Here is a 27,123-nt window from a genome sequence, read left to right as displayed (position 1 = left end):
TCACCCCCTCCTCACCATCACCCCCTCCCCCAACATCACCCCCTCCCCCACCATCACCCCCTCCCCACCATCACCCCCTCCCCCAACATCAGCCCCTCCCCCTCCCCCACCATCACCCCCTCCCCCACCACCACCCCCTCCCCCACCATCACCCCCTCCCCCACCATCAACCAGTTCCCCACCATCACCCCCTCCCCCACCCCCACCCCCTCCCCCCTCCCCCACCATCACCCCCTCCCCACCATCACCCCTCCCCCTCCCCCACCATCACCCCCTCCCCCACCACCACCCCCTCCCCCACCCCCTCCCCCCTCCCCCACCATCACCCCCTCCCCACCATCACCCCCTCCCCCAACATCACCCCCTCCCCCTCCCCCACCATCACCCCCTCCCCCACCACCACCCCTCCCCCACCATCACCCCCTCCCCCACTCCCACCATCACCCCCTCCCCACCATCACCCCCTCCCCCAACATCACCCCCTCCCCCTCCCCCACCATCACCCTCTCCCCCACCACCACCCCCTCCCCCACCATCACCCCCTCCCCCATCATCACCCCGTTCCCCACCATCACCCCCTCCCCCACCCCCTCCCCACCACCACCCCCTCCCCCCTCCCCCACCATCACCCCCTCCCCACCATCACCCCCTCCCCCACCATCACCCCTCCCCCTCCCCCACCATCACCCCCTCCCCCACCACCTCCCCTCCCCCTCCCCCACCATCACCCCCTCCCCCTCCCCCACCATCACCCCCTTCCCCACCACCACCCCCTCCCCACCATCACCCCCTCCCCCACCACCACCCACTCCCCCTCCCCCACCATCACCCCCTCCGCCACCCCCTCCCCCACCATCACCCCCTCCCCCACCACCACCCCTCCCCCACCCCCTCCCCCACCATCACCCCCTCCCCCACCCCCACCCCCACCACCAACCCCTTCCCCACCACCACCCCTCCCCCTCCCCCTCCCCCACCATCACCCCCTCCCCCTCCACCACCCCCTCCCCCCACCATCACACCCTCCCCCACCCCCACCCCCACCACCAACCCCTTCCCCACCACCACCCCCTCCCCCTCCCCCACCATCACCCCCTCCCCCACCACCACCCCCTCCCCCACCATCACCCCCTTCCCCACCATCACCCCCTCCCCCACCACCAGCCCCTCCCCCACCATCACCCCCTCCCCCACCACCACCCCTCCCCCACCACCACCCCCTTCCCCACCACCACCCCTCCCCCACCACCACCCCACCCCCACCAGCACCCCCTCCCCCACCATCACCCCCTTCCCCACCACCACCCCACCCCCACCAGCACCCCCTCCCCCACCACCACCCCTCCATTGACTGGAGATGTTCCTCGCACAAAAGTTGTGATTGTTGAAGGTCAATTGTTTCATTGTCACCCCCCCCACCTCCCTAAATGCCCCTCCCCACCACCACCCCACCTCCCCAAACACCCCTCCCCCCACTTCCCCAAACACCCCTCCCCCACACCCCCCAGCACCCAGTGGTTGCCGTACTCACCGCCTACAAGATGCAGACCCTTGCCCCGGTTATTCCAACAGCACCTCCTGACTCCATCACCTCCATAACCAAGGAGGACAAGGGCAGTAGGTGCAGGGGGCCACCACCACCGACAGGTTCCCCCCCCACCCCCCCCCCCCCCCCAGTCACAGCTGTCCGGGAAATGTATCACCATTCCTTCCCCGTCACTGGGTCTGGATCCTGCAACTCCCTCCCCTCCAGCACCAGGGGAGCACCTTCCCAAGAAGGCAGCTCCCCCCCACCTTCTCCGGGGCAGTGAGGGATGAACCACAAACGCCATTGATCCTGTGCTCCTGGTAGTGAATGAGGAACAGAGGCCGTTGAAGAACCATCAGTTCCAGCCCTCTCGCCCTGTGAGAGTTGTTAGGTTGGGAGGTCATTCGCTGGGTTGGGTTTGTCCTGCCCCTTGTGACCAGGACATAGAACATAGAACACACACCACTGACCCTGGACATACAGGGGCAATTCTCCACAGTGTCAGGTCGATGTTGTAACTGAGAAAAAGAGAAATAAAAGACTCCAGATACTGGAATCCAGATGAAAAACATGATGATGCTGGAGGAACTCAGCAGGTCAGGCAGCATCCGTGGAGAAAAGCAGGAGGGCAACGTTTCGGGTCAGGACCCTTCTTCGGGATAGGAAAAGGGGAAGCCCAATATATAGGAGGGGAAAGCAGAGCAGTGATAGGTGGAGAAAATAGGGGAGGTGGGGCGGGCACAGGGTGGTGATAGGTAGATGCAGATAAGAGATGGTGATGGGCAGGTGGGGGGGAGGAGGGGAGAGCAGATCCACCAGGGGGATGGGCCAAAGGTGAGGAGAGAGAGGGAAAAAGGGTAGAAAAGAGAGAGGCTGGGGAAGGGAAGAAGAGAAGAAGCCTGGGGAGGGGGCGGGGGGGGGGGGGTTACCTAAAGTGGGAGAATTCAATGTTCATGCCGTCAGGCTGCGAGGTTCCAAGATGGAAAATGAGGTGCTGTTCCTCCAGTTTGCACTTGGAATTCTCCTGGCAGTGGAGGGGGCCGAGGACTGACATATCAGTGACAGTGTGGGAGGGGGAGTTGAAGTGACCGGCAACGGGGAGATGCAGGTCGCGGTTACGGACAGAGCGCAGGTGTCCGGCGAAATGGTCACCTAGTCTGCATTTGGTCTAACCAGTGGAGAGGAGACCACACTTGGAGCACCGAATGCAGTAGATGATGTTAAGGGAGGTGCAGGTGAATCTGTCTCACCTGAAAGGACTGTTTGGGTCCTGGGATGGAGGTGATGGAGGTGGTGTCGGGGCAGGTGTTGCACCTACAAGGGGGGCAGTGGAAAGTTCCCGGGGTGGAGGGGGAGGGGTAGACTAGGGAGTCACGGAGAGACCAGTCCCTGCAAAAGGCAGAAAGGGGTGGGGAGGGGAAGTTGGGAAGTTATGCTTGGCAGTGGGGTCCCGTTGGAGATGGCGGAAGTGGCAAAGAATGATGTGTTGGATACATAGGCTGGTAGGATGAAATGTGAGGACAAGGGGGACCCTATCCCTGTTGGGTCTGGGAGGGATGGGGGTGAGAGCGGAGGTGTGGGAAATGAGGTATGGATGTGAGCTCTCTCGACCACAGTCGGGGGGGGGGGGGGTGGTGGCTGGGGTGGCTGGGGAGCCCTGGGTAGAAAATAAGTTGGACGTCTCAGATGTCTTGGAGTGAAGCCTCATCATGGAAGCAGATGTGGCGGAGGCAGAGAAATTGAGAAAAAGGGATCGCGTCCTTGCAAGTGACAGGGTGGGAAGAGCTGTAATCAAGGTAGCTGTGGGCGTCAGTGGGTTTGTAGAAAATGTCGGTGGATAAGAAATCTCCTGAAATGGAGATGGAAAGATCGAAGAAGGAGAGAGAGGTGTCAGAGACAGTCCAAGTGAATTGAAGAGCAGGGTGAAAATTTGTGGCAAAATTTATGAAACTGTCGAGTTGGGTACAAGAGGTGGCACCAATGCAGTTGTTGATATAGTGGAGAAAGAGTTGAGGAGTGGGGCTGGAGTAGGCTTGGAACAGAGATTGATCAATGTAGCCAAGGAAGAGGCAGGCATAGCTGGGGCCCATGCGAGTGTCCATAGCTACGTGCTTGGTCTGTAGAAAATGAGAGGAGTTGAAAGAGAAGTTGTTTAGGCTGAAGACAGGTTCAGCCAGGCAGAGGAGTGTTAGTGGAAGGGGACTGGTTCTGTCTCTGCTGGAGAACAAGCTATGGAAGAGTTTGAGAGCATGTGATGTGTCACAGACATAGGTGGGAAGGGATTGGACCGGGGGAACAGGATAGTGTCCAGATACAAGGATAGGGTGTTGTAACTGGACTGGAACAGCTTGACTACAGGTTCACCTTGTTCTGGAGCTCAGGCCTTCAGTGGGGTTGCTGTCTGGCCCTTCACTGGGAGAGTGTCAGTGTTGAGGTCAGTGCTGGCCCTTCCTATCCCACATTGCGACACGTCAAGACCAATGGCAGCCGATAGGACACAATGGGCAGGTACACATGGCGACGTGGCCTCCCCTACATCAGAGAAACCAAGTGCGGACTGGGAAACCCTTCGCTGGAGTATCAGTGCTCTGTCTGTAGAGGCCACACGCTCACCTGTCCACTTGGTCTGTTCATGTCTCCCATCTGCTCCCAGTACCACCTGCCCACCATCCCCTCTCCTCCCGTCCCCTCCCCCCCGGTACCACCTGACTGCCCACCATCCCCTCCCCTCCCCACCCCCCCGGTACCAGCTGCCCACCATCCCCTCTCCTCCCGTCCCCTCCCCCCGGATCCTCCATCACCCTTCAGCCTCTACCCCTCCCGTACACACTGACAACCTTTCCCCTTCCCTCAGTCCTGATGCAAGTCTCAACCCGAAACGTTGCCCCACCAGTTGCCTCCACAGGTGCTGCCTGAGCCGCTGAGTTGTTCCTGCAACCCGTCTGTCCCCGGGATCGGACCTGGGCTGGTGATCCGGGGGCACCAGTTCCAGTCCTGGCACAGCTGCTGAAGGCTCATTCAGGGATGAACATTAACCCACGAGGACGGACTGTGTCGACACTCATGGTTCACTGGTGTCCCTGGGTTTCAGCAGGTCATCAGCTGATGGGTAATAAATCCCAGCCTCGCCACGGTCTGTGCACACATCCACACAGCCCCTCGCAGCACTTCCTTATCCACAGACTGCAACCTCCCTCCCTCCCTCCCACTCTCCCTCCCACCCTCCCTCCCTCGGACAGGTGATGGAACGCCACAGTCCCCAGGGCCCACTCCCACCCTCCCTGCTCTCCCCCCACCTGACAGTCAGTCCCACGTCCTGGAATGGGACGTGTGCTTTGAGCTGCCGGCAGTGATCTAATTGGCCACAGCCCCGGTCAGGTGAGACCGTCACCTGGGCAGTGATCTGATTGGCCACAGCCCCGTTCAGGTGAGACCGTCATCTGGGCAGTGATCTGATTGGCCACAGCCCCGTTCAGGTGAGACTGTCACCTGGGCAGGAGCCTGCCAGGGCAGTGTGTCCACCTTGTACCCCAGCAACAGGACCCTGCTGGGGGCAGACCCTCGTACCCCAGCAACAGGACCTTGCTGGGGGCAGTGACCCTCGTACCCCAGCAACAGGACCCTGCTGGGGGCAGTGATACCCCAGCACCAGGGGGCTGCAGAGGGCAGTGGGACCCTTGTACCCCAGCAGCAGCTGCGATGAGGCAGGAGCTCCAGTATGTTGGGTTCTTCATCTCCCTGGTTTCTGCCGCCTTCCTCGTTGTGGCGACGTGGACGGACTGCTGGATGGTGAATGCGGACGACAGCTTGGAGGTGGGGAAGGGTGGGAGGTGGGGGTTTGGGGGTGTGTGGGGGAGGTGGGTGTGTGTGTGTGTGTGTGGGGGGAAGGTGGGGGGAGGAGGTGGGGGGGATGTTGATGGGTAGGGTGGGGGAGGTGGGGTGGTTGGGGGTTGGGGGGAGATGAATGGGGGGCTCGGGGGAGGTGGGTGGAAGTTGGGGGGGATTTCAGGAGGACTTTTCAAAACAAAATGGAGCTGGGCTGTGATTGCGAAGTTCAGGTCTGGAGGTGACGAGTGAACCCTGAGGCTGCAGTGAGACAGGAGTCCCGTGCACAGCATTGGGCCCCCTGAGCAGGGAAGGATGTTGGTTACTTAGCAGCTGAGGGAAGGTTCCCCCCACCTGTAGCTGGCTGCTGGATGGTCCCACAAGGAAAGCTCAGGCTGGCCTCGTAGCTCCTGGACTTCAAACGAGTGAGAGGGAAGGAGAACTGAAATGTCGGTCCTGAGGGGTTTTGACGGGGGATGTGGAGTGGACGGTCCCTTTGGGGGAGGATCGGGAACTCGGTGTCACTGGAAACCCGTTGAAGAAAGTGAAGTGAATTCTGTCCTCTCAGAGGGCGGTGAGGCTTTGACAGAGTTTAAGGAAGGTGGATAGATTCGTAGTAAGTGGATGGAAGGTACAGTGGGAACGTGGAGCTGGGTTTACGTCCCGGTCAGCTGATGGACCACACTCGATGGGCTGATGGGTCACTTCCTGATTCACATGGACCTTAGCTCAGAAAATCCAGGAATGGAATCAGTTTGGGTGGGGCTGAGAACCAGCAGGGGGTCGGGACCGCTGGTGGGGGGTATATACGGGGCCCCAGACACAAGGGAACATACAACAGCACAGCAACAACTCCTTCAGTCTACAACGTTGGACCAGCTCCCGGCTCACGTAACCCTGACCAAGCTTCAGGGCAACAACTGAGATTCTGTCTGTTAGAACCAGCAAAGCCCAGTGGGCTGATGGCCTGTTTCTGTGTGGCAGGTTTAATGAGGTATGTAATTGTGTGGACGGTCATTCAGGGGTTAATTGTGTGTGTGAGGCAGTGAATTGGAGGGTTTGGAAGGTGTGAGAGTGCAGTGCAGGGCTGCTTCACACTGTGAAGGATACAGACTGCCCATTTACAGCAATGATTAACTCCATTTAACACACATTAACCTGACTGATTTCAGCCTGCCTGGGGCGACAACCTCCCTGACTGAACAGGACGTGCCTCAGGCAACGTTCTCCCTGATACTGGTGCCGCCCCTGCCCCTGACCCTGCCCCTGCCCCTGACCCTGACCCTGACCCTGACCCTCCCCCTGCCCCTGACCCTGACCCTGCCCCTGACCCTGCTCCTCCCCCTGCCCCTCCCCTGACCCTGACCCTGCCCCTGACCCTCCCCCTGCCCCTCCCCCTCCCCCTGCCCCTGCCCCTGACCCTGACCCTGCCCCTGTCTCTGCCCCTGACCCTGACCCTCCCCCTGCCCCTGACCCTGACCCTGCCCCTGACCCTGCTCCTCCCCCTGCCCCTCCCCCTGACCCTGACCCTGCCCCTGACCCTGACCCTGACCCTGCCCCTGCCCCTGTCCCTGCCCCTCCCCCTGCCCCTCCCCCTGCCCCTGGACAAGAGGCACAGGGGAGAAAGTCCATTCGGCCTGCCTGCCCGGTGCTGGGTCAGATAACATTCCCCAGCCACAACTGTGGCCTCCTTCCCACCGCCCGTAACCTTCCCTTCCTTCCCGCCCTTCCACCGGATCCCCGGCCGTCTCCGGCCTTCCCTTCCTTCCCGCCCTTCCACCGGATCCCCTGTCATCTCCGATCTCTGTCCTGCACCATATGTTCCCACCCCCCCGTGCATCCACCTCGCAGGGAGGTGCTGAGGTCCGAGGTCTGGCATGGTCCCGTGGAGTGGTGCAGGAGGGACTGAATGGCCTGGAGTCACGGAGCTACAGCACAGAAACAGGCCCTTCGGCCCACCAACCCATGCTGACCTTTGCTCGCCTGCACTGATCCCATTTGCCTGCATTACTATAGCTCCTGTTCCTAATGTAGCTGCTCTCTGGAGCTGGGCCCTGAGTGGGTCACGTGTTCACTGTGGACCCTCCTGGTGAGACCCTGGCAGGCTGGACTCTACCTCCCACCTCACCGATTGACATCCACTGTAATCTCTCCCGTCGCCAATCGTTGTTACCGACAGACACGGCTACCCCCATCCGCCCCTTCACAATTCTGGGTTGTTCCGTCCTGTCCCATCAGGACACTCTGGTCCACTCCTCCATCTGTACAACCCCTGACCCAAGGCTCATTTACCTCATCCTGTCTCACCAGCCGGGACACCGTCACTGGTGAGGTGCAGTGATTCACCTGCACTCGTTCTTGTCCCAGCACAGTGTTGCCAGCTCCATGGAGAAACCTGACGCAGACGGGGAGTCCGCTTTGGACAACACCCCCATTCTGTCCACAAGAGAGACGCCGAGCTTCCAGTTCCTCTCCCTCCGACTCCACACCCTACTCTGACCCCTCCGACTGCAGCCTGTCACACGGTCCCAACAGAGACCAACGCATCCTCAGAGAACTACCCCTTGTCTTCCACTCTCACAGGGCAGCCCTCAACTGTCAGCTGAACACTTCTGGTCCATCAGATTTTCCACCATTTGTCCTTCTGATTTCAGCAGTAACTCTGCCTCCCGTGTAATTCCAGGGAATTATCCGGCAGGTATCCCACCTGTAGACTGCTGTTCCCTGCTGCAGAAACAGATCATGCAGAAACGTTCAGTGGTTGCGGCAGCAGCTGTGGAGAGAGAAACGCAGATAATGCTTCAGGCTGATGACCTCCCAACACATGTGGTCAGTGAGACCGTGGGTGAGGGCAAAGGGACGAGGGTGCGATTGCCAAGGTGATCAGGACGTTGATGGAGCCATGTGCGTCAGGGATTAACAGGGGGAGTTAGAGAGAGAGAGAGGGGGAGAGAGAGAGAGAGAGATAGAGAGAGAGAGAGACCCCTGGCTCGGTCCCATCCCTCCCCCTCTGATGGCCTTGCTTCTACCACCAGGTTAGCCAGAAGTGCCGTGGCCTGTGGTGGGAGTGTGTGACCAGCACCGTGGACGGGATTCAAACCTGCGACAACTATGATTCGATTTTGGCTGAGCACCCCTGTGAGTACTGACCACCAGTGCACCCACCGTGAACCCTGGGCTCTCCCTGTGTCCACGGACCCTCCATGAGCTTCCACCACCCGGTCCCTCCCACTGGGGGTGGAGCCAGCACCCGGCCCCTCCCACTGGAGGGTTGGTACCATCACCTGGCCCCTCCCACTGGAGGTGGAGTCAGGACCCAGCCCTTCCCACTGGGGAGTGGAACCAATGCCTGGCCCCTCACACAGGGTGGTACCAGCACCCAGCCCCTCCCACTGGGGGTGGAACCAACGTCCTGGCCCCTCTCACTGGGGTGTGGTTGGAACCAACGTCCCGGCCTCTCCCTGTGTCAGTGACGGACCCTCCCTCTGCCCTGGGATGAAGCTGCTGGAGGGTTCAAACAGATCACCCTCCTTCCCTCCCTCCCTCCATCACCCTACCCATTGGCAGCACTGGAGGGGGGCTCCAGGGTACTCCTGCTCCCCTCCGGGGGGAGGGTCCGTTTGTGGTCTGGAGTGTTACAAAGGCTCATCACTGGTTTCATTAGATTGTGAGGCTCCTTGGTCTGTGGGGGAGCCCAGGGCAAGATGGCAGATCCTTAGGGTGGGAGCAGCCGTGGGGTGGAGCAGGCAGGGTGCTGAGGGTGCCACAGCTGGTGAGGGTGCCACAGCTGGGCTGAGGGTGCCACAGCTGCTGAGGGTGCCACAGCTGGTGAGGGTGCCACAGCTGGGCTGAGGGTGCCACAGCTGGTGAGGGTGCCACAGCTGGGCTGAGGGTAGGGTTGGGTTTGGGAGCTGAATGCGGAGCAGGTTCGGGGCACAGTTGCTGGGCTGATGTGACACGGCTCTCCCACTGATGTATGGGAAACCCCACGAGCCCAAGGTTCACTGGGGCTCAGATCCCGTGTTGTGTGGGACCGTGCCCGTAACAAGGGTTTGTACCACCCGGGGCACTGGTGGACCTTTGCACTGACCACCCCCACTGGGCAGAAGCTGGTCCCAGCCCGGCCAGTGCACAGGAAGAGGTCAGGCTGGGTACTGACACCTGCGGTTGTCCCCACAGTGAAGCTGGTGGTGACACGCGCCCTGATGATCGTCACGGACATCCTGACTGGCTTCGCCTTCATCATCCTCATCCTGGGCCTGGACTGTGTCAAAATTCTGAAGGACCACACGCCCACCAAGGCCAAGATCTGTCTGGTGGCCGGGATAATCCAACTGATCGGAGGTAGGAACCATCACACCACCGGCCAATCAGTGGCAGGGAAGCTTCAGAGCTCTACCCATGGAACTCACTGAACTCCTTCAACGCAGAGGTGGAGGGGATCGAGGGAGACATTGAACACCACCATGGTCCTGATGAATGGTGGGGTAGGCTTGATGGGCTGAACAGCCTCCTCCTGGTTCACAGCTCTATGGGTAACACTGATCTGAGTCTGCAGTGGTTCACCCCGTCTCCCCAGGTCAGCGCCCCTCGCCCGCCGTCCCAGTAAGGTCACCGACAGTCCTTCCTGAGACTGGGGCAAAGGAACAATTGCTCTGCCCCTCCTCCAGGGAGCCCCTCCACTCAACGCCAGCTCATTGTCTGCCCGAAACCACACCGTGTCTTGGAGTCTGAGACACTGTTGTGTGTAACACCCCTGCCGAGTCCTGCCTGAATTGGGAATGTTGTTCAGAGCAAGTATGTGGCCGTACCTTCCTCTTCCTCCATGGCATCGGAAGTCTCGGGCTTCAATAACTATTGAAGATCAAAGCTTTCTGTGGAGAAGAGGTTCACAAGCTGCTGAATGAAGACAATTTTCTTAACATTGAATTCTCCCACTGTACGTAATCCCCACCCTCACAAACCACACCCCCCCCACACCGTGCTTCTTCTTCTCTTCCCTGTCCTAGCCTCCTTTTCTCTACCTTTTATTTCCCTTTCTCTCCATACCTTTGACCCATCCGCCAGTGGATCTGCTCTCCTCTCCTCCCCCCCGCTATCTCTTACCTGCATCTACCTATCACCACCCTGTGCCCACCCCACCTCCCCTCTTTTGTCCACCTATCACTGCTCTGCTTTTCCCTCCTGTATATCGGGCTTCCCCTTTTCCTATCTTCAGTCCTGAAGAAGGGTCCTGACCCGAAACGCTGACCGCCTGCTTTACTCCACGGATGCTGCCTGGCCTGCTGAGTTCCTCCAGCATCATCGTGTTTTGTGGCTGTGTTCATGTGGCTCGCTCCCTCTGCACCACCATCATTACCTCAGTGTGACGCTCCCTCAGTACTGCCCCCCCCTCGGTGACCCTCCCTCAGTACTGCCCCTCCCTCACAACCGCCCCTCCCTCAGTAACCCTGGGCTGGACGTGAACCTCTGCCCGGTGTCACACAGACTCCACCCTGTCCCACCCGCTGGGCCACAGCCCATGTCTGCTGGAGGCCGAGGATTGGGTTAAACCCTGTCCGTCCAGCAAGGACGTCTGTCCCTCACCTAGCCAAGGCTACACCCGACTCCGTCCCACGCCGGGGGCTGACGGAACAATGCGGCCAATCATTGCTCGCTTCGGTTCGGTCGGCAGGACCCCATTGCCCCACCTCGGGGTAATTCCGTGTTGACCTTTAACTCGGTCTGGAAAGGCCTGGGCAGCGTTAGGGGCGGGATGTTCTTCCCCCGCGGGAGGGGCCCGGTGGGAGGTGACGGGAGGGTGCAGAGTATCTGGTCAAAGGCAGGAGGTTGCTGGAGGTGGAGGTGGAGGTGAAGGCACCAGCTCTGGCGCCATATGGGGACATGGGGAGGTTAACGTTGGTGACCGGATTCTGTCTGCAGCTGTGCGCTTGTGGTGTGAGTAACGCGTAGTGTTGAACCCGCAGGGATCCCGGGCATGGTGGGTGCGGTTTGGTACGCCATTGATGTGTACGTGGAGCGGAGCACTCTGGTCATTCAGAACATCTTCCTGGGCATCCAGTACCAGTGGGGCTGGTCCTGCTGGCTGGCCATGGCTGGATCGATGGGCTCCCTCCTGTCGGGCACCATCCTCTGCTGCTGCCTCAGCCCCTTGGAAGGTAGGGCCCATCTCAGTTACTGCAGTCTCATTTCACCCAGAGCCTGGTCCGTGTGTGGAACGAGCGGCCGGAGGCAGTGGGTGAGGCAGGTACACTAACAGCGTTTCAAAGGCACTTGGACAGGTCCATGGATGGAAAGGTTTAGTGGGATATGTGCCAAACGTGGGCAAATGGGACCGGCTTAGATGGGAATTTTGGTCGGCATGGACCAGTTGGGCCGAAGGGCCTGCCTCTGTGCTGCGTGACTCTATGAGTCTTGCACATGACCACTGAACTGTGGTCACTGTTCCCAAAGGGTTCGTCTGCAGACACTTCCACTGCCTGTCCACGTTCCCCAAGGTCGGGTCAGGTCCAGCTCCCTCCCTGGTGGGACCCTCTGCACCCTGCTTCAGAAAACCCTCCTGGATGCACTTTATGAATTCCATCGCATCTAAACCCCTTGTACTAGGGCAATCCCCGCCAATAGCGGGAAAATTAAAATCCCCTACCACTGCAGCACCTTCTGTGATCTGCCTACATATCCGTTCTTCTAATTCCCACTGACCATTGCGACCCATTAAAGTGATTGGTCCTTTCTTACTTTTAAGTTCTACCCACGCCGCCTCATTGGCCGACACCTCCAGGTCACCCTCCCCAAGTACTGCTGTCATGCTCTTGCTGATCAGAGGGACAACACACCCCCTCCATTTCTGCATCCCCGTCTCACCTGAAACGTTATACCCCAGAACACTGAGCTGCCAGTCCTGCCCGTCCGTCATGCTGTGAGCCCACGTGCTGACCTACACGCTCGGCTCATCCCTCTGACCTTGAGGACTCTTGCTTCAGAGTCAACTCCTGGCCCGTCCTGTCTCTGCCTGCTCTCCCCACTGGCCTATTGTCCACCTCTGGTTGTGCCTCCCACCTGCTGCACCGTCGGCCTGGATCCAATCCCCCTCCCCACGTCAAACATACTAACATTGGATCCACAGCCAAGGGTTGGGGTCTTGGGGCTGCCCCCCAAGAGCTGTGGACACTCAGTGGTTGGGAACACGTGAGGACAGATGTTTGGTGCGGAGGGTTGCTCAGGAGGGATCGGCCATCATCCCATGGAACGAACAGGTTTGAGGGGCTGAATGGCCTGTCCTTCATGCAGTGGCCGCAGAATGATGCTACCCGCAGTCACCCTGGGCTCTCAGTTTGAGCATCAACCATGAGTTGGGGTGACACTGACCAGAACTGCTCTCTCACCACCTCAGGCACGGCTTCCAGGAGCAACAGTCCCACCTACCGGCCTGGCAGAAGTGCCACAGGGAAGATGTATGCCCTGGACACACTGGTGTAGACTGAACAGCCACTGGGATCATCCTTCAGAACTGGAGATACTCCCTCTGGACTGGGAGACCATTCCGCCTCACAACAGTTTCTTCCAGAAGGTTCCATGGAAATAAAGAGAAAATGAATGGAAGGGTTTCGAGCCATTTCTAATGAATTCTTGTGCTTAAAGTAATTGGAGTTCATATTAATGTTCTGGCTTTGATTGAAGGTCCCTCCGCACCGTCCCATCACACACTCCCGGGTCAGACACAGGGTGAAGCTCCCTCCGCACCGTCCCATCACACACTCCCGGGGTCAGACACAGGGTGAAGCTCCCTCCGCACCGTCCCGTCACACACTCCCGGGGTCAGACACAGGGTGAAGCTCCCTCCGCACCGTCCTGTCACACACTCCCGGGGTCAGACACAGGGTGAAGCTCCCTCCGCACCGTCCCTTCACGCACTCCTGGGGTCGGACACAGAGTGAATCCCCCTCTATGTTGTCCTATAGAATTGGAGGAGCAGGCCATTCGGCCCTTCGGTTTACCCCACCATTCATCATGATCATGGCTGACCCTTTATACATCAGATACTTCCACTGTCTCCCCGCACCCCTGGGTGCCTTTTGTGTTCAGAAATCTCTCTGTCTCTGCCTTAAATATTTTCAGCCATTTTTCTCAGAGGTTTGAGCACATCCTTGGCTCTTTTCCTCTGTCCTGCGATATCATTCAGGATATATTGTCTGTTTCAGGAGCCTGGTGCCGGGCATGTGTACAGTGTGTCCTGCCCAGTGTGGTGACTGAGTGTAACATGGCCTCCGTGCTGACAGTGTCAGCCTGGGAGACAACACTGTTGGCTTGCTTATTCTAACAGTGGATTGGGAGGGTTTTGTGGAGATCATGTCGCTGGGATCCCTGCAGTGTCTTGAGGGTCTGGCTGTAGGTGGTCCAGCTCTCAGAAGCAGATGGAAGGGCAGGGATCACTGCTGCCTGGAGACCAGGAGTTCTCTGCCAGGTCTGAGGTCTTGCTTTTCAAGTACCCTTTCTCTCAACCAGCCAAAGTGTGTGCTGATCCGTTGTAGACTGTGGTGAATTTCATCATCGATGTCCCTCTTCACCAAGGGGTGACTCCTGAGACAAGGGACGTAGTCACAATATCCTGTCTCCCTGTGGACCCTATGTTGGAGTAGTTCAGCGGGGGGGGGGGGGCACAGGGGGGTATTGGTGGAGGACTTTGCCTTGGGATATTGAGTGTAAGGCCCATCCTCTTAGAGTCAGAGAACACTGCAGCAGGGAAACAGGCCCTTCGGCCCATCTAGCCCATGCCAACCTGATCTTCTGCCTAGTCCCATCTACCTAAATCCAATTGACTACTTCATCCTGAATGCCAAGTGACTTAACCTTCTGGAGCAATCTCCCACGTGGGACTTGCTAAAAGCTATGTGGTCTTGCTAAGGCCCATGTTGTCAACATCCACTGCCTTTCCCTCATCGACCTTCCTGGGAACCTCCTCGAAAAACTCTATTAGATTGGTTAGACGTGACCTGCCACACACAAAGCCATGTTGACTGTCCCTAATCAGGCCCTGTCTATCCAAATACTTAAATCCTCTTCCTCAGAATATCTTCCAATAATTTACCCAGGACTGATGTCAGGCTCACTGGCCTATAATTTCCCGGCTTATTCCTAGAGCCTTCCTTAAACAACAGACCAACATTACGTATCCTCCAGTCCTCTGGCACCTCACCCGTGTCAGGGCCTCCCACAAGGTCTGAGGGGATTTATCCACATTAGTTCACCACAAGACAGCCAGCACCTCCTCTTCCGTAATCCAGATACGGTCTTTGACTTCACGACTCTTTTACCTCAGTTTTATAGTCTCTGCATCTATCTCCAGAGTAAATACGGATGCAAAAAATTCATTTAAGATCTCCCCCATCTCTTTCGACTCCATGCATAGATGACCCATGCTGATCTTCAAGAGGACCAATTTTGTCCCTTGCTACCCTTTTGCTCTTTTAATATAGCTGTAGGATGGACTCTTGACCTCACAATCTACTCGTTATGACCTTGCACCTTATTGTCTGCCTGCACTGCACTTTCTCTGTAACTGTGACACTTTATTCTGCATTCTGTTATTGTTTTACCCTGTACTACCTCAATGCACTGTTGTAATGAATTGATCTGTACAAACGGTATGCAAGGCAAGTTTTTCACTGTACCTCGGTACAAGTGACAATAAAAAACCAACACCAATACCGATAGAAATCCCTGGGATTCTCTTTCACCCTGTCTACCAGGGAAACCTCATGTCCTCTTTTTGCCCTCCTGATTTCTTTCTTAAGTGTTCTCTTGCATTTCTTGCAGTCCTCTCGTAAGTTCTGATGGTAACTTGGACCTTGGTCTTGTGCAAACGCTAACATCACGTACATACTGCAGCTCAGCTGCCGATGCTGGGGTGACCTGGTTCTGGCGTGCAGTCACCATGGCTTGAACAACTTCTGTTGGTTCTGAAGATTAGTTCCACTCCTGCAGGAAGTTTGTTGGAACGAGATATAACTTTGTGGTAAGAAAGTTTGGGAAACATGCTGGGGCAACGCCACGGTTTTGTGCTCCACAGAGATGGGATCTATTTAAGATCTGTGGGTCACAGTGGCTGACACCACCACTGTCTCTTGCTCTGACGGTGTTGTTGTTGATCAGGTGCCAGTGCTGGGACCAGCGAGTTGCTGAGAATTCTTGTGGTGTCTCTGACTCTGGTGTTCCCTGTGATGAGGCCAAGCTCCAAGAGAAGGACCGGTTGGAGTTACCTGCCCTTCTCCTCCCAAACCGATCACACCGCCTGCCCCGCCCGGCATAGAGCAATGGGTGTGTCTCCCTTTGGCATGTGGGCCAGGTTGGACTAGACTCCCCCTCGGCCACATCTGCCACCTCCTGTGTTGGGACGTGTTCACTGACAACTGCAGTGTTAGTTGTGGGTCAGAAAGAGGGGGGAGTTGGTGAGGGTCCAGGCTGGGTCTTGTTGATGGAGAAGCCCCTCAGGAAGGTGCCCCCCTCAGCTCGTCCTCCAAACCTGCTCTCATCTCTCACTCAGCTGGTGACATCAGTGTCTCTGAGCTGGGATCACGGAGCAGAGCTCCGGTCTGTCACTGTTGGCATTGTCCGTGGGGATCCTGGCGTTCCGGGCACAGAACTGCATGGTGTGGCACTCGGTTCCTTTTCAGGTGGGGTAGCCGGTGTGCACCAGTCTACACGGACCCCACAGGGCCGACTCCCTGTCTGGGACAGGGACACGTGGGCTGGAGACCACCTCCTGCTGTATCTGTATGGTGTCAATGCTTGTGGCTGGGTGCTGCCTGTATGTGCACACTTGTGCACACACACACACACACACACACACACACACACACACACACACACACACACACACACACACACACACACACACTAATCTCCACAGCAACAGGAAGAAGAAACACAGGGACCGGTGCCTCCCCCGGCGGCTCGACTCTGCCCGGCCCCACCCGGGGCGCTGACACAGGGCGGGACGCCGGGTTTAGGTGGTGTCTGGCGCCCTCTGCTGCCCTCTGCCTTTATCTCACTCCGGTGAACAAACTGCTCAACGTTTCAGAGACACCGGAGGCAACACACAATCTGCTAGAGGAACTCGGCGGGTCAGGCAGCATCTGTGGGGGGAGGAGGGGGGGGATCTGAGAATGTTGAGAAGGATGTTTCCCAGTCTCTCCTGACTGGGAGTGAAAGGCTCTGGGCAGAGGTGACCCACAGCTGAGACTGGACCAGCCACAGCGGAGAGCTGAAGGTACAAGAGATCACCAACTCCATCGGCAAAGTGGGTGCCCTCCCCCAGGCGATGGCCCCAGCACTGAGACCCCACTTACTCCTCTCCACCATTTCATTCCAAAGGAACAGAAGTTGGCCATTTGGCCCATCGAGTCTGCTCTGCCATTCTATCACGAGCTGATCCATTCTCCCATTTAGCCCCACTCCCCCGCCTTCTCACCATAACCTTTGATGCCCTGGCTACTCAGATACCTATCAATCTCTGCCTTAAATACACCCAATGACTTTGCCTCCACAGCCGCCTGTGGCAACAAATTCCACAGATTCACCACTCTCTGGCTAAAGAAATTTCTCTGCATCTCTGTTCTGAATGGGCACCCTTCAATCCTGAAGTCGTGCCCTCTTGTACTAGACTCCCCCACAATGGAAAACAACTTTGCCACATCTACTCTGTCCAGGCCTTTTAACATTCAAAATGTTTCTATGAGGTCCCCCCTCATTCTTCTGAACTCTGAGGAGTACGGCCCAAGAGCCGTCAAACGTTCCTCATGTGTTAATCCTCTCATTCCTGGAATCATTCTAGTGAACCTTCTCTGAACCCTCTCCAACTTCAGCACATCCTTTCTTAAATAAGGAGCCCAAAACTGCACACAGTACTCCAAGTGAGGTCTTCCCAATGCCTTATAGAGCCTCAACATCACATCCCTGCTCTTATATCCTGTTCCTCTAGAAACGAATGCCAGCATTGCATTCACCTTCTTCACCACTGACTCAACCTGGAGGTTAACTTTTAGGGTATCCTGCACGAGGACTCCCAAGTCCCTTTGCATCTCTGAATTTTGAATTTTCTCCCCATTTAAATAATAGTCTGTCCGTTTATCTCTTCTACCAAAGTGCATGACCAGACACTTTTCAACGTTGTATTTCATTTGCCACTTCTTTTCCCATTTCTTGTGCCCAACATCCAATCCCCAAAACAGACTCTGCTCCCCACACAAAATGCTGGAGGAGCTCAGCAGGTCAGGCAGCATCTGTGGAGGGAAATAAACGGTCGATGTTTTGGGTCGAGACCCTTCATCAGGACTGAAGGGGGCAGAAGCCAGAAGCCAGAATAAGGTGGGGGGAGGGGGAGGAGCACAGGTGGCAGGTGAGGGGTGAGTCCAGGTGAGGGGGGAGGGTAGGTGGGTGGGGGAGGGGGGTGAGAAGCTGGGAGGTGAGAGGTGGAAGAGAGGCAAAGGGCTGAAGGAGGAATCTGATAGGACAGGACAGCGGACCATGGAAATCAGGGAACAGGGAAGGAGGTGGGCAGGTCATGAGGGTGGGGGAGGGTAAGAAGGGGTGAGGGGTCCACAGGAATGAGGGAAAACAAAGGGGGTGGAGGAAAACAGAGGGAGGGGTTAGCAGAAGTTAGAGAAATCGGTTGATGCCGTCAGGTTGGAGACATCCAAAGTGTTGCTCCTCCAACCTGCATCTGACCTCAAGGTGGCAGTAGAGGAGGCCATGGACACACACGTCAGGGTGGGAATGGGGAGTGGAATTGAAGTGGCTGGACACTGGGAGATCCTGGCTGGACACCGAGAGATCCTGGCTGGACACTGGGAGATCCTGGCTGGACACCGAGAGATCCTGGCTGGACACTGGGAGATCCTGGCTGGACACCGAGAGATCCTGGCTGGACACTGAGAGATCCTGGCTGGACACCGGGAGATCCTGGCTGGACACCGAGAGATCCTGGCTGGACACCGGGAGATCCTGGCTGGACAACGAGAGATCCTGGCTGGACACCGGGAGGTCCTGGCTGGACACCGGGAGATCCTGGCTGGACACCGAGAGATCCTGGCTGGACACCGGGAGATCCTGGCTGGACACCGAGAGATCCTGGCTGGACACCGGGAGGTCCTGGCTGGACACCGAGAGGTCCTGGCTGGACACCGGGAGATCCTGGCTGGACACCGAGAGATCCTGGCTGGACACCGGGAGATCCTGGCTGGACACCGAGAGATCCTGGCTGGACACCGGGAGATCCTGGCTGGACAACGAGAGATCCTGGCTGGACACCGGGAGGTCCTGGCTGGACACCGAGAGGTCCTGGCTGGACACCGGGAGATCCTGGCTGGACACCGAGAGATCCTGGCTGGACACCGGGAGATCCTGGCTGGACACCGAGAGATCCTGGCTGGACACCGGGAGGTCCTGGCTGGACACCGAGAGGTCCTGGCTGGACACCGGGAGATCCTGGCTGGACACCGAGAGATCCTGGCTGGACACCGGGAGATCCTGGATGTAGCTGTGGACGGCATCAACATCGACCTCTAACTTCCGGTGAAGACCACCTCAGAAACCACTCTCCCCACCCACCCATCACTTCAAACGACTCCTGCCCCTTCTGTGTGACCCAGGGTCTGATATAGACCTCATCAGCCACCTCGGAACCTCCGGAACATGGGTGGGAACAAGTCATCCTCGACCCTGCCTGTGGAGGAGGAACATACTCCAGGCTTCAGCTAATGAAGGAAAGCTTCCCGACTGGAAGAAGACACAGGAAACCTCCCAGAAACAGTGGAGGACTACAGGAACAGTGAGTAAGGAGCTCCAAGAGGTTAGCCTGAGGAAAAAGCAGAGTTGGAGGAATTAATGGGATCAAGGGCGAGGAATCGCCAGGACCTGTGTCTGAGGGTCACCTCCCAACATTCCACAAATTCCGAAATGTTCCCACTGAGTGGATGGTGGCAGATGACCCCGCAACTGAGGAGAGGAGAGGAGGGAGGGAGGGTCAGCAGGGAACATGGACCAATTATCCTGATGTCGGTAGTGGAGAAAACACTGAAATCTATTTTGAAGGGAATGGTGACAGGGAACTAGGGAGAACGGTGATGGGGCTGAGCACAGTTGGCACAGATGATGAAAGGAAATTGTGTTTGACAAGTTTGTCAGAGGTTTTTGGAGTTGTAGCTGGCATGAGAGATAGGGACTAACCAGAGCATGTGGACCTTCATGTGGCCTTTGATGAGGTGCCACCCAAGTTGTAGAACAGAGGGACCTAGGCATACAAATACGTGGTTCCCTGAAGGTGGCATCACAGGTAGACAGGGTGGTGAAGAAAGCATTTGGCACGCTGGCCTTCATCAGTCGGGGCACGGAGTATAGAGGTTGGGATGTTATGCTGCAGTTAGTGAGGCCACAAAATGCTGGGGAAACTCAGCAGGTCAGGCAGCATCCACGGAGGGAAATAAACAGTCGACGTTTCGGGCCGAGACCCTTCATCAGGACTGGAGAGGAGGAGGTCAGAAGCCAGAAGGAGGTGGGGGGAGGAGGAGGGGGAGGAGAACACACTGTGTGTTCTTCTGATTCCAGCATCTGCAGAATCTCCTGTGTCTCCGACCTGCAGCGCTGTGTGCAGCTTTGGTCATCCTGTGAGAGGATCAGCCACCTCATGGTTAAACTGGAGAGAGTGCAGAGGAGATTTACGAGGATGCTGCGGGACTCAGGGGCTGAATTATAGGGAGGGGTTGGACAGGCTGGGACTTTATTCCTTGGAGTGTAGGAGACCTTATAGAGGTGTATAACGTCATGAGGGGCATCGATAGGGAGAACACACTCAGTCATTTTCCCAGGGTTGGGGAATCAAAAGTCAGAGGGCACAGGCTTAGGGTGAGAGGGGAGAGATCTAAAAGGGACCTGAGGGGCAACTTCTTCACACAGAGAGTGGTCTGTATATGGAAGGAGCTGCCAGAGGAAGTGGTTGAAGCAAGTACATTAACAACACTTAAAAGACACTTGGACGTGGATAGGAAAGGTTTAGAGGGATATGGGCCAAACGCAGGCAAATGGTACGAGCTTAGATGGGCATCTTGGTCAGCATGAAGAACTTGGGCCAAAAGGCCTGTTCTGTGCTGTCTGACTCCATCATTCTATATAGAACCCCAGTGAAACCACATCGTGTACGGTCTGGTCTCCCCATCTAAGGGAGATAGCTTTTCAATGAAGGGAATGCTGTGAAGGTTCATGGATGATTCCTGGGATGGAAGGGCTTGTCCTGTGAGGAGAGATGAAGCAGGATGGGCCTGATCTTCTGGAGTGAGAGGAGAGCTGACTGGAATGCACAAGCTTCCTACTGGGCTTCACGTGGGCATGATGTTTCCCGGGGCTGAGGGGTCTCAGGGCAGAGATGGGGAGAGTTCTTCAGCCTGTGGATCTTTGGAATTCTCTACTCAAGGAGTTACAGAGCATATTCAGGGTAGGGAGAGATATCGAGGGACCAAGGGAGGAGGTAAAAGATCAGCTATGAATGTATTGAATTGGAGAACTCTCCACCATTCTGTCCTCCCTGCCCATCCCATGGGCATTCACGGACCTGTGGGACTTGTCAAAAACCTTGCTGCTATCCATGTAAATGCACCAGCCTCACTGGCTCTCCTTATTCAGTTGTTAGTTGTAGACTCTCCCTGATTAATCTGAACACTTCTCCATGAAGGTTTAGACCATCTCTGATTCCAATAATCGCCTGTAGTGACTTGTTTTGCCCCTTCCTACTTTTTCAAACAACACTACAGTGCAGCTGTCCTCCGATCCTCTGCTCCGACCTGATCAAGGAGCAGGTACTCACCCAGGTCCCCGGCTGCACCTCCCTATCCCACCGCCTCCACCAAGGAAGACGAGGGCAGCAGTCCCAGGGGAGCACCAGCCCCTGCAGGTTCCCCTCCTAGTCACACTCCATCCTGACGGGAATATCTGACTGCTCCTTCATCACCAGGTCTAATCCTGGAACTCCGTCCCCAACATCACTGCAGGAGCAGCTTCCCCACACAGCTCACCCTCACCATCAGGGGCAGTCAGGGATGGCAATAAATGCTGGCCCAGTCCGTCATCCCAAAGCATGAATGAATAAAAAACATCTCTGTTGGACAAACAGGTTTAGTGGCTCAAGTCAGAAGTTAACAAACCCTTGATCAGAGCCTCAGCAGATTCCCACAGAGCTCCCGTTAACAGCCTGGGAAATATTTCATTTTTCATATCTCCTTACAACCCAGAACGAGGACATTCAGCCCATTGAGTCTATGCTGGGTCTCAGGGCACTCCCATCTCTCTATTTCTCTGTGACATGTTCACCCCCACATTCTCATCAACACACCCACCCCCAACCTCCCCCAGAATCTACCCCTCACCCACACACTGACCCGCATTAACCCACTGACCCACATGTGGCTGGCATGTGGGAGGAAACCGGAGCACCCAGGGGAAACCCATGCGGTCACAGGGAGAACGTGCAAACTCCACACAGACAGCGCCAGAGGTCGGGATCGAACCGGGGTCCCTGGAGACAGTGGCTCTGTCCACTGCGTAAGCTGCCCGACCAGGAGATGTCTGGAGTGTCTCTGGTTGGGGCCAACACTGACTGCCAGGAAACCGTGGCTTCTCTTTCTCCCCGTCACACTCTGTGAACCTCTCCCGTACCCCCCCATACCCCTCCTGTACCCCTCCCTTCCGTACCCCTCCCTTACTCCCTGTACCCCTCCCGTACCCCTCCGTACTCCACACTCTGCCCACACCCCCTCCCCTCCCCTCCCCCACACACTGCCCACAACCCCTCCCCTCCCCTCACCCTTGGAGTGAAGATCCCTCTCCTCACCTCAGTCCCAAACCTCCGACCCCACATCCCTCCTGCAGAGTCCTTCAGAATTCTGGACCTTCCCATGAGATCTCCTCTCATTCCTCAAACCTCTGGGCTGAGACAATCCAAGCCGGCCATCCCTGGAGTCAGTGCAGTGAATCTCTGCTGCATTCCCTCGAAGGAGGGACCAGGGGACCGGAACCGTTGACAGTCTCCTGTCTCACCGAGGCCCTGGGTAACTGAGGAGAGGTTTGCTTTCTTGGCCCCGCTGAGGGAGGTGGAGGGTAACTGGGGGGGATGGCTCTGTGAGTGGGTCCACATTAATCCCAATTTCTAGCACTTGATCAGCAGGCTCAGTGCCTTGGTGACTCAAGTACTTGATCACCCTCAGACACAGAGACCCTCCCTCCAGCTCCCCCTCACAGTGAGTCCCTGCCTCCAGCTCCCCCTCACAGTGTCCCTGCCTCCATCTCCCCCTCACAGTGGCCCTGCCTCCAGCTCCCCCTCACAGTGAGTCCCTGCCTCCATCTCCCCCTCACAGTGTCCCTGCCTCTATCTCCCCTCACAGTGAGTCCCTGCCTCCATCTCCCCCTCACAGTGTCCCTGCCTCCAGCTCCCCCTCACAGTGAGTCCCTGCCTCCAGCTCCCCCTCACAGTGAGTCCCTGCCTACATCTCCCCTCACAGTGAGTCCCTGCCTCCAGCTCCCCCTCATCCAGTGCGTTGCATTTGACCACTTACCCTCTATCAACAACGCGGCCAATTTTCATGCCATCAGTGGACCTACCAACCACACTTCCGACATTCACACCCAGGTCACTGAAGTGTGCAACAGTCTAACAGGTCCCAGCAATAATCTGAGATCCAATTGTCAGCTTGCCCTGGATCTCAAGAACTCTCACCTTTCGGACCAGTGTCCCATGTGGGACCTTTGCTGAGACACATTCGGCCAACTCCCTGAAAAATTCTGTCAAACTAGTCAGGCAGGATCTCCCTTTAACAAAGTCTTGTTGACTATCCCCTGATCAACCCCCCCTCCCCAAGTACAGGCTAGTCCTGTCCCTCAGGATTGTCCCAATAACTTCCCAACTGCTGATGTTAGACTCACTGGCCTGTGGTAACTGTAACTGTCCTTCTTGAATAAAGTTACCACATTTGCTGTCCTCCAGTCATCTGACACCTTTCCTCTGGCCAAAGATGATTTAAGTAGTACCATCAGGGCCCCAGCAATCTCCTCCCTAGTGTCCCAGCTTGGGATACATCTCGTCAGGCCTGGAGGATTTATTCTCCTTCAAGCTCTCTGAGACATTTAGCACCTCCTTTTCATTGGAAATGTTCTAGAACTCTACCACCCCCTCCCTGAATTCTCCACATAGAAAGTTCTTCTCCTCAGTGAATACAGATGAGAAATATTCATTTAACATTCAGCTACATCCTCTGGCTCCACACACAGATCGCCCACAGACCCTATCAGCTCTACTCTTTCCCTGGTTAACCTCATGCCCTTAATGGATGTATACAATGCTTTGGGGTTTTCCTTTCTCTTGCCGTTTTGTGCTCTTTCTTCACCCTCTTGTGACAGCTTGTACCTCCTACACATTCTCTGCTCCTCTCCTACCTCCCGTTTCACTTCCCAAAGCTGCCACAAGATATCTTCCTTCCGCCCCACCCGTGCACAGACTGGGGTCCCACACTGGCCTCATCAGCAACCTCAGAACCCACAGGAGGGTGGAAGCAAGTCGTCCTCGATCCTGAAGGATCACCTGAAAAGGAGAACATTTTGTTCCTCGGAGAGGAGATCCCAGTTGTACACAATACTTCCAGTGTGGTTCACCAAGCTGTGAATAACTGTGGTGAGACACCCTCGTTCCTGTCTCCTCAGTCCCAGGGCAAGGACAACAAATATTGAGCAATATAGGACATCTCTAAACTTCCTCAGACACACTTACCCCAGCCCGTCCCCGTGTATGGACACAACATCACGTTCACTCTAGCCCTCCAGGTGTGAATCTGCTGTCACCGTTTCCCCAGCTGATATGTCCCCAGGGTGATAGCTGTCATCCTGGTGATGTCGTTGAGAGACAGGCTGCTTTGGACAACTTGTGATTCTACATTTTCCTTCAGTTTAAGTTCCCCTTCGCATGAACCACCTTTTATAGGAGCACATTCCAGAGCCCAACAATGTGGTGCATTTATAAATCACTTCCACTAGCCCATGTGGAGATCCCTCACCCTCTGCTCCCCACCCTTCACTGCAAACAGACCTTCTGTCAAATCACTCCGAGTCTGAACACCTCCATCCACCCTCCACAACCTTCTCCAAGGACACCTTCAGCTCCTCAGATTGACATAACCATAAGACCACAAGACATAAGGGCAGACTTAGGCCATTTGGCCCATTGTGTCTGCTGCATCATTCAATCCTGGCTGATTTATTTTTCCCTCTCAACCCCATTCTCCTGCCTTCTCCCCATAACCTTTGACACCCTTACGAATAACGCTGCCTTACAACTGGAACCGGTCTGTACACAGATGTTCTGCAAGAAACTTGTTAAACCTAGAGCATCAGATGTCAAAGGTAAAATCCATGGAGATGAGGCAGCTCGGGGGCAGGTGTTGAACCTGCACTGGGCACACCGCACAGAACAGCCCAGAGCTGCTCCACAGGGACCAGGCAAGGCGAAGGAGGAAGTCCTCTCCACCATCACACGGTGACAGTGGGGCTCTCGTGAATTAACATTGATGTTTCTGATTAATTGACTTTGGCTAAATGTGATTTTATGAATTTACTTTAAAAAGGTCGGCAATAATATTTAGTTATTTGCCAACGTGTCCTGGATCCCATTGACTCTTACCTTGGAGACCAGTCTCACATGTGGGACCTTGCCAAAGGGCCTTACTGAAGTCCACATGGACTTCATCAACTGCATAACCCTCAGGGACACATGCAGTCAACTCCCCTTAACAAAGCCTTGCTGACTCCCTGATCAACCCCTCCCTCCCCAAGGTTAATCCTGTCCCAATAGGATTGTCCCAATAATTCCCTACCCCTGATGAATGTCAAATTCTGCAACTTCAGGTATCTTCAGGTAACTTCAGGCAACTCCAGTTAAAAGCTGACTCCCTGATCAACCCCTCCCTCCCCAAGGTTAATCCTGTCCCAATAGGATTGTCCCAATAATTCCCTACCCCTGATGAATGTCAAATTCTGCAACTTCAGGTATCTTCAGGTAACTTCAGGCAACTCCAGTTAAAAGCAAGGACAGTAAGGGTGGGGAGAGCCACCCATGGATAATGAAGGAAATAAAAGAATGCATCAAGCTAAAAGCTCAGGCGTACAAAGTCGCCAAGAGTGGTGAGAAACTGGAAGATTGGGAAAACTTTAAAAAGCAGCAAAGAACCACTAAGCAAGCAATAAGGAAAGGGCAGATAGATTATGAAAGTAAACTAGCACAAAATATAAAAACAGACAGTAGGTTTTTATAATTATATAAAGCAGAAAAGGGTGGCTGAAGTGAACGTAGGTCCCTTGGAAGATGAGAAGGGGGAATTAATATTGGGTAATGTGGAAATGGCCGAGGCCTTGAACAACTATTTTGTGTCGGTCTTCACGGTAGAGGACATGTCTAACATGCTAAAGAGAGATGTTATGGATGCGATGGGAGGTGAGGACCTCGATACAACACTGTCACTAAAGAAGTAGTGATGAGCAAACTAGTGGGCCTGAAGGTAGACAAGTCCCCTGGTCCTGATGGGATGCATCCCAGGGTACTGAAAGAAATGGCGGAAGTTATTGTACAGACGTTTGTGATAATTTACAAAAATTCTCTGGACTCTGGGCAGGTCCTGGCGGATTGGAAGACAGTGAATGTCACGCCACTGTTTAAAAAAGGATGTAGGCAAAAGGCAGGTAATTACAGACTGGTTAGCTTAACGTCTGTAGTCGGGAAAATGCTTGAAGTTATCATTAAGGAAGAAATAGCGAGAAATCTGGATAGAAGTGGTTCCATCAGGCAGACACAGCATGGATTCAGGAAGGGCAGGTCCTGTTTGACAAACTTACTGGTATAAAGAACGCAATGGATAGAGGGGAACAGGTGGATGTTGTATACTTGGATTTCCAAAGGCATTTGTTAAGATGCTGCATAGAAGACTTATCCATAAGATAAGGATGCATGGAGTTGGGGGTAATGTATTAGCATGGATAGAGGATTGGTTAACCAATAGAAGGCAGAGAGTTGGGATAAATGGGTGTTTCTCTGGTTGGCAATCAGTGGGGAGTGGTTGCCACAGGGGTCAGTGCTGGGCCTGCAACTGTTCACAATATACATTAACGATTTGGAAGAGGGGACCGAGTGTAGCGTATCTAAGTTTGCTGATGACACTAAACTGAGTGGAAAAACAAATTATGCAGAGGATGCGGAGAGTTTGCAGAGAGATAGGTTATGTGAGTGTGCAAGGGTCTGGCAGATGGAGTACAAAGTTGGTAAATGTGAGGTCATCCACTTTGGAAGGAAAAATAGAGGATCAGATTATTATTATTTAAACGGTGAAAGATTGCAGCATGTTGTTGTGTAGAGGGACTTGGGAGAGCTTGTGCATGAATCACAAAAGGTTGGTTTGCAGGTGCAACGTTATCAGGAAGGCAAATAGAATGTTGGCCTTCATTGCTAGAGGGACTGAATTTAAGAGCAGGGAGGTTATGATGCAACTGTGCAGGGAACTGGTCAGGCCGCACCTGGACTACGGTGTGCAGTTCTGGTCTCCTTACTTGAGGAAGGAAATACTGGCTTTGGAGGTGATGCAGAGGAAGTTCACCAGGTTGATTCTGGAGATGAGGGGGTTAGCCTGTGAGGAGAGATTGAGTCACCTGGGACTATACTCGCTGGAATTCAGAAGAAGAGAATTTAT

At 55.6% G+C, this 27,123-nt stretch overlaps 1 protein-coding gene across 1 annotated transcript; it reads left to right on the top strand.

Moving 5' to 3' along the window:
* Positions 1–4,995: 4,995 nt before the first annotated feature.
* Positions 4,996–12,961, top strand: LOC127571769 (claudin-16-like). The gene is made up of 5 exons (XM_052018463.1): positions 4,996–5,341; positions 8,389–8,491; positions 9,533–9,697; positions 11,320–11,511; positions 12,747–12,961. The coding sequence occupies exons 1-5, from the start codon at positions 5,228–5,230 to the stop codon at positions 12,830–12,832; spliced, it is 660 nt and encodes a 219-aa protein (XP_051874423.1). The 5' UTR covers positions 4,996–5,227; the 3' UTR covers positions 12,833–12,961.
* Positions 12,962–27,123: the final 14,162 nt, after the last annotated feature.

Source organism: Pristis pectinata, chromosome 6 (genome assembly GCF_009764475.1).
Source record: "Pristis pectinata isolate sPriPec2 chromosome 6, sPriPec2.1.pri, whole genome shotgun sequence".
Taxonomy (NCBI): domain Eukaryota; kingdom Metazoa; phylum Chordata; class Chondrichthyes; order Rhinopristiformes; family Pristidae; genus Pristis; species Pristis pectinata.
This window is presented reverse-complemented; position numbering and strand designations above follow the sequence as displayed.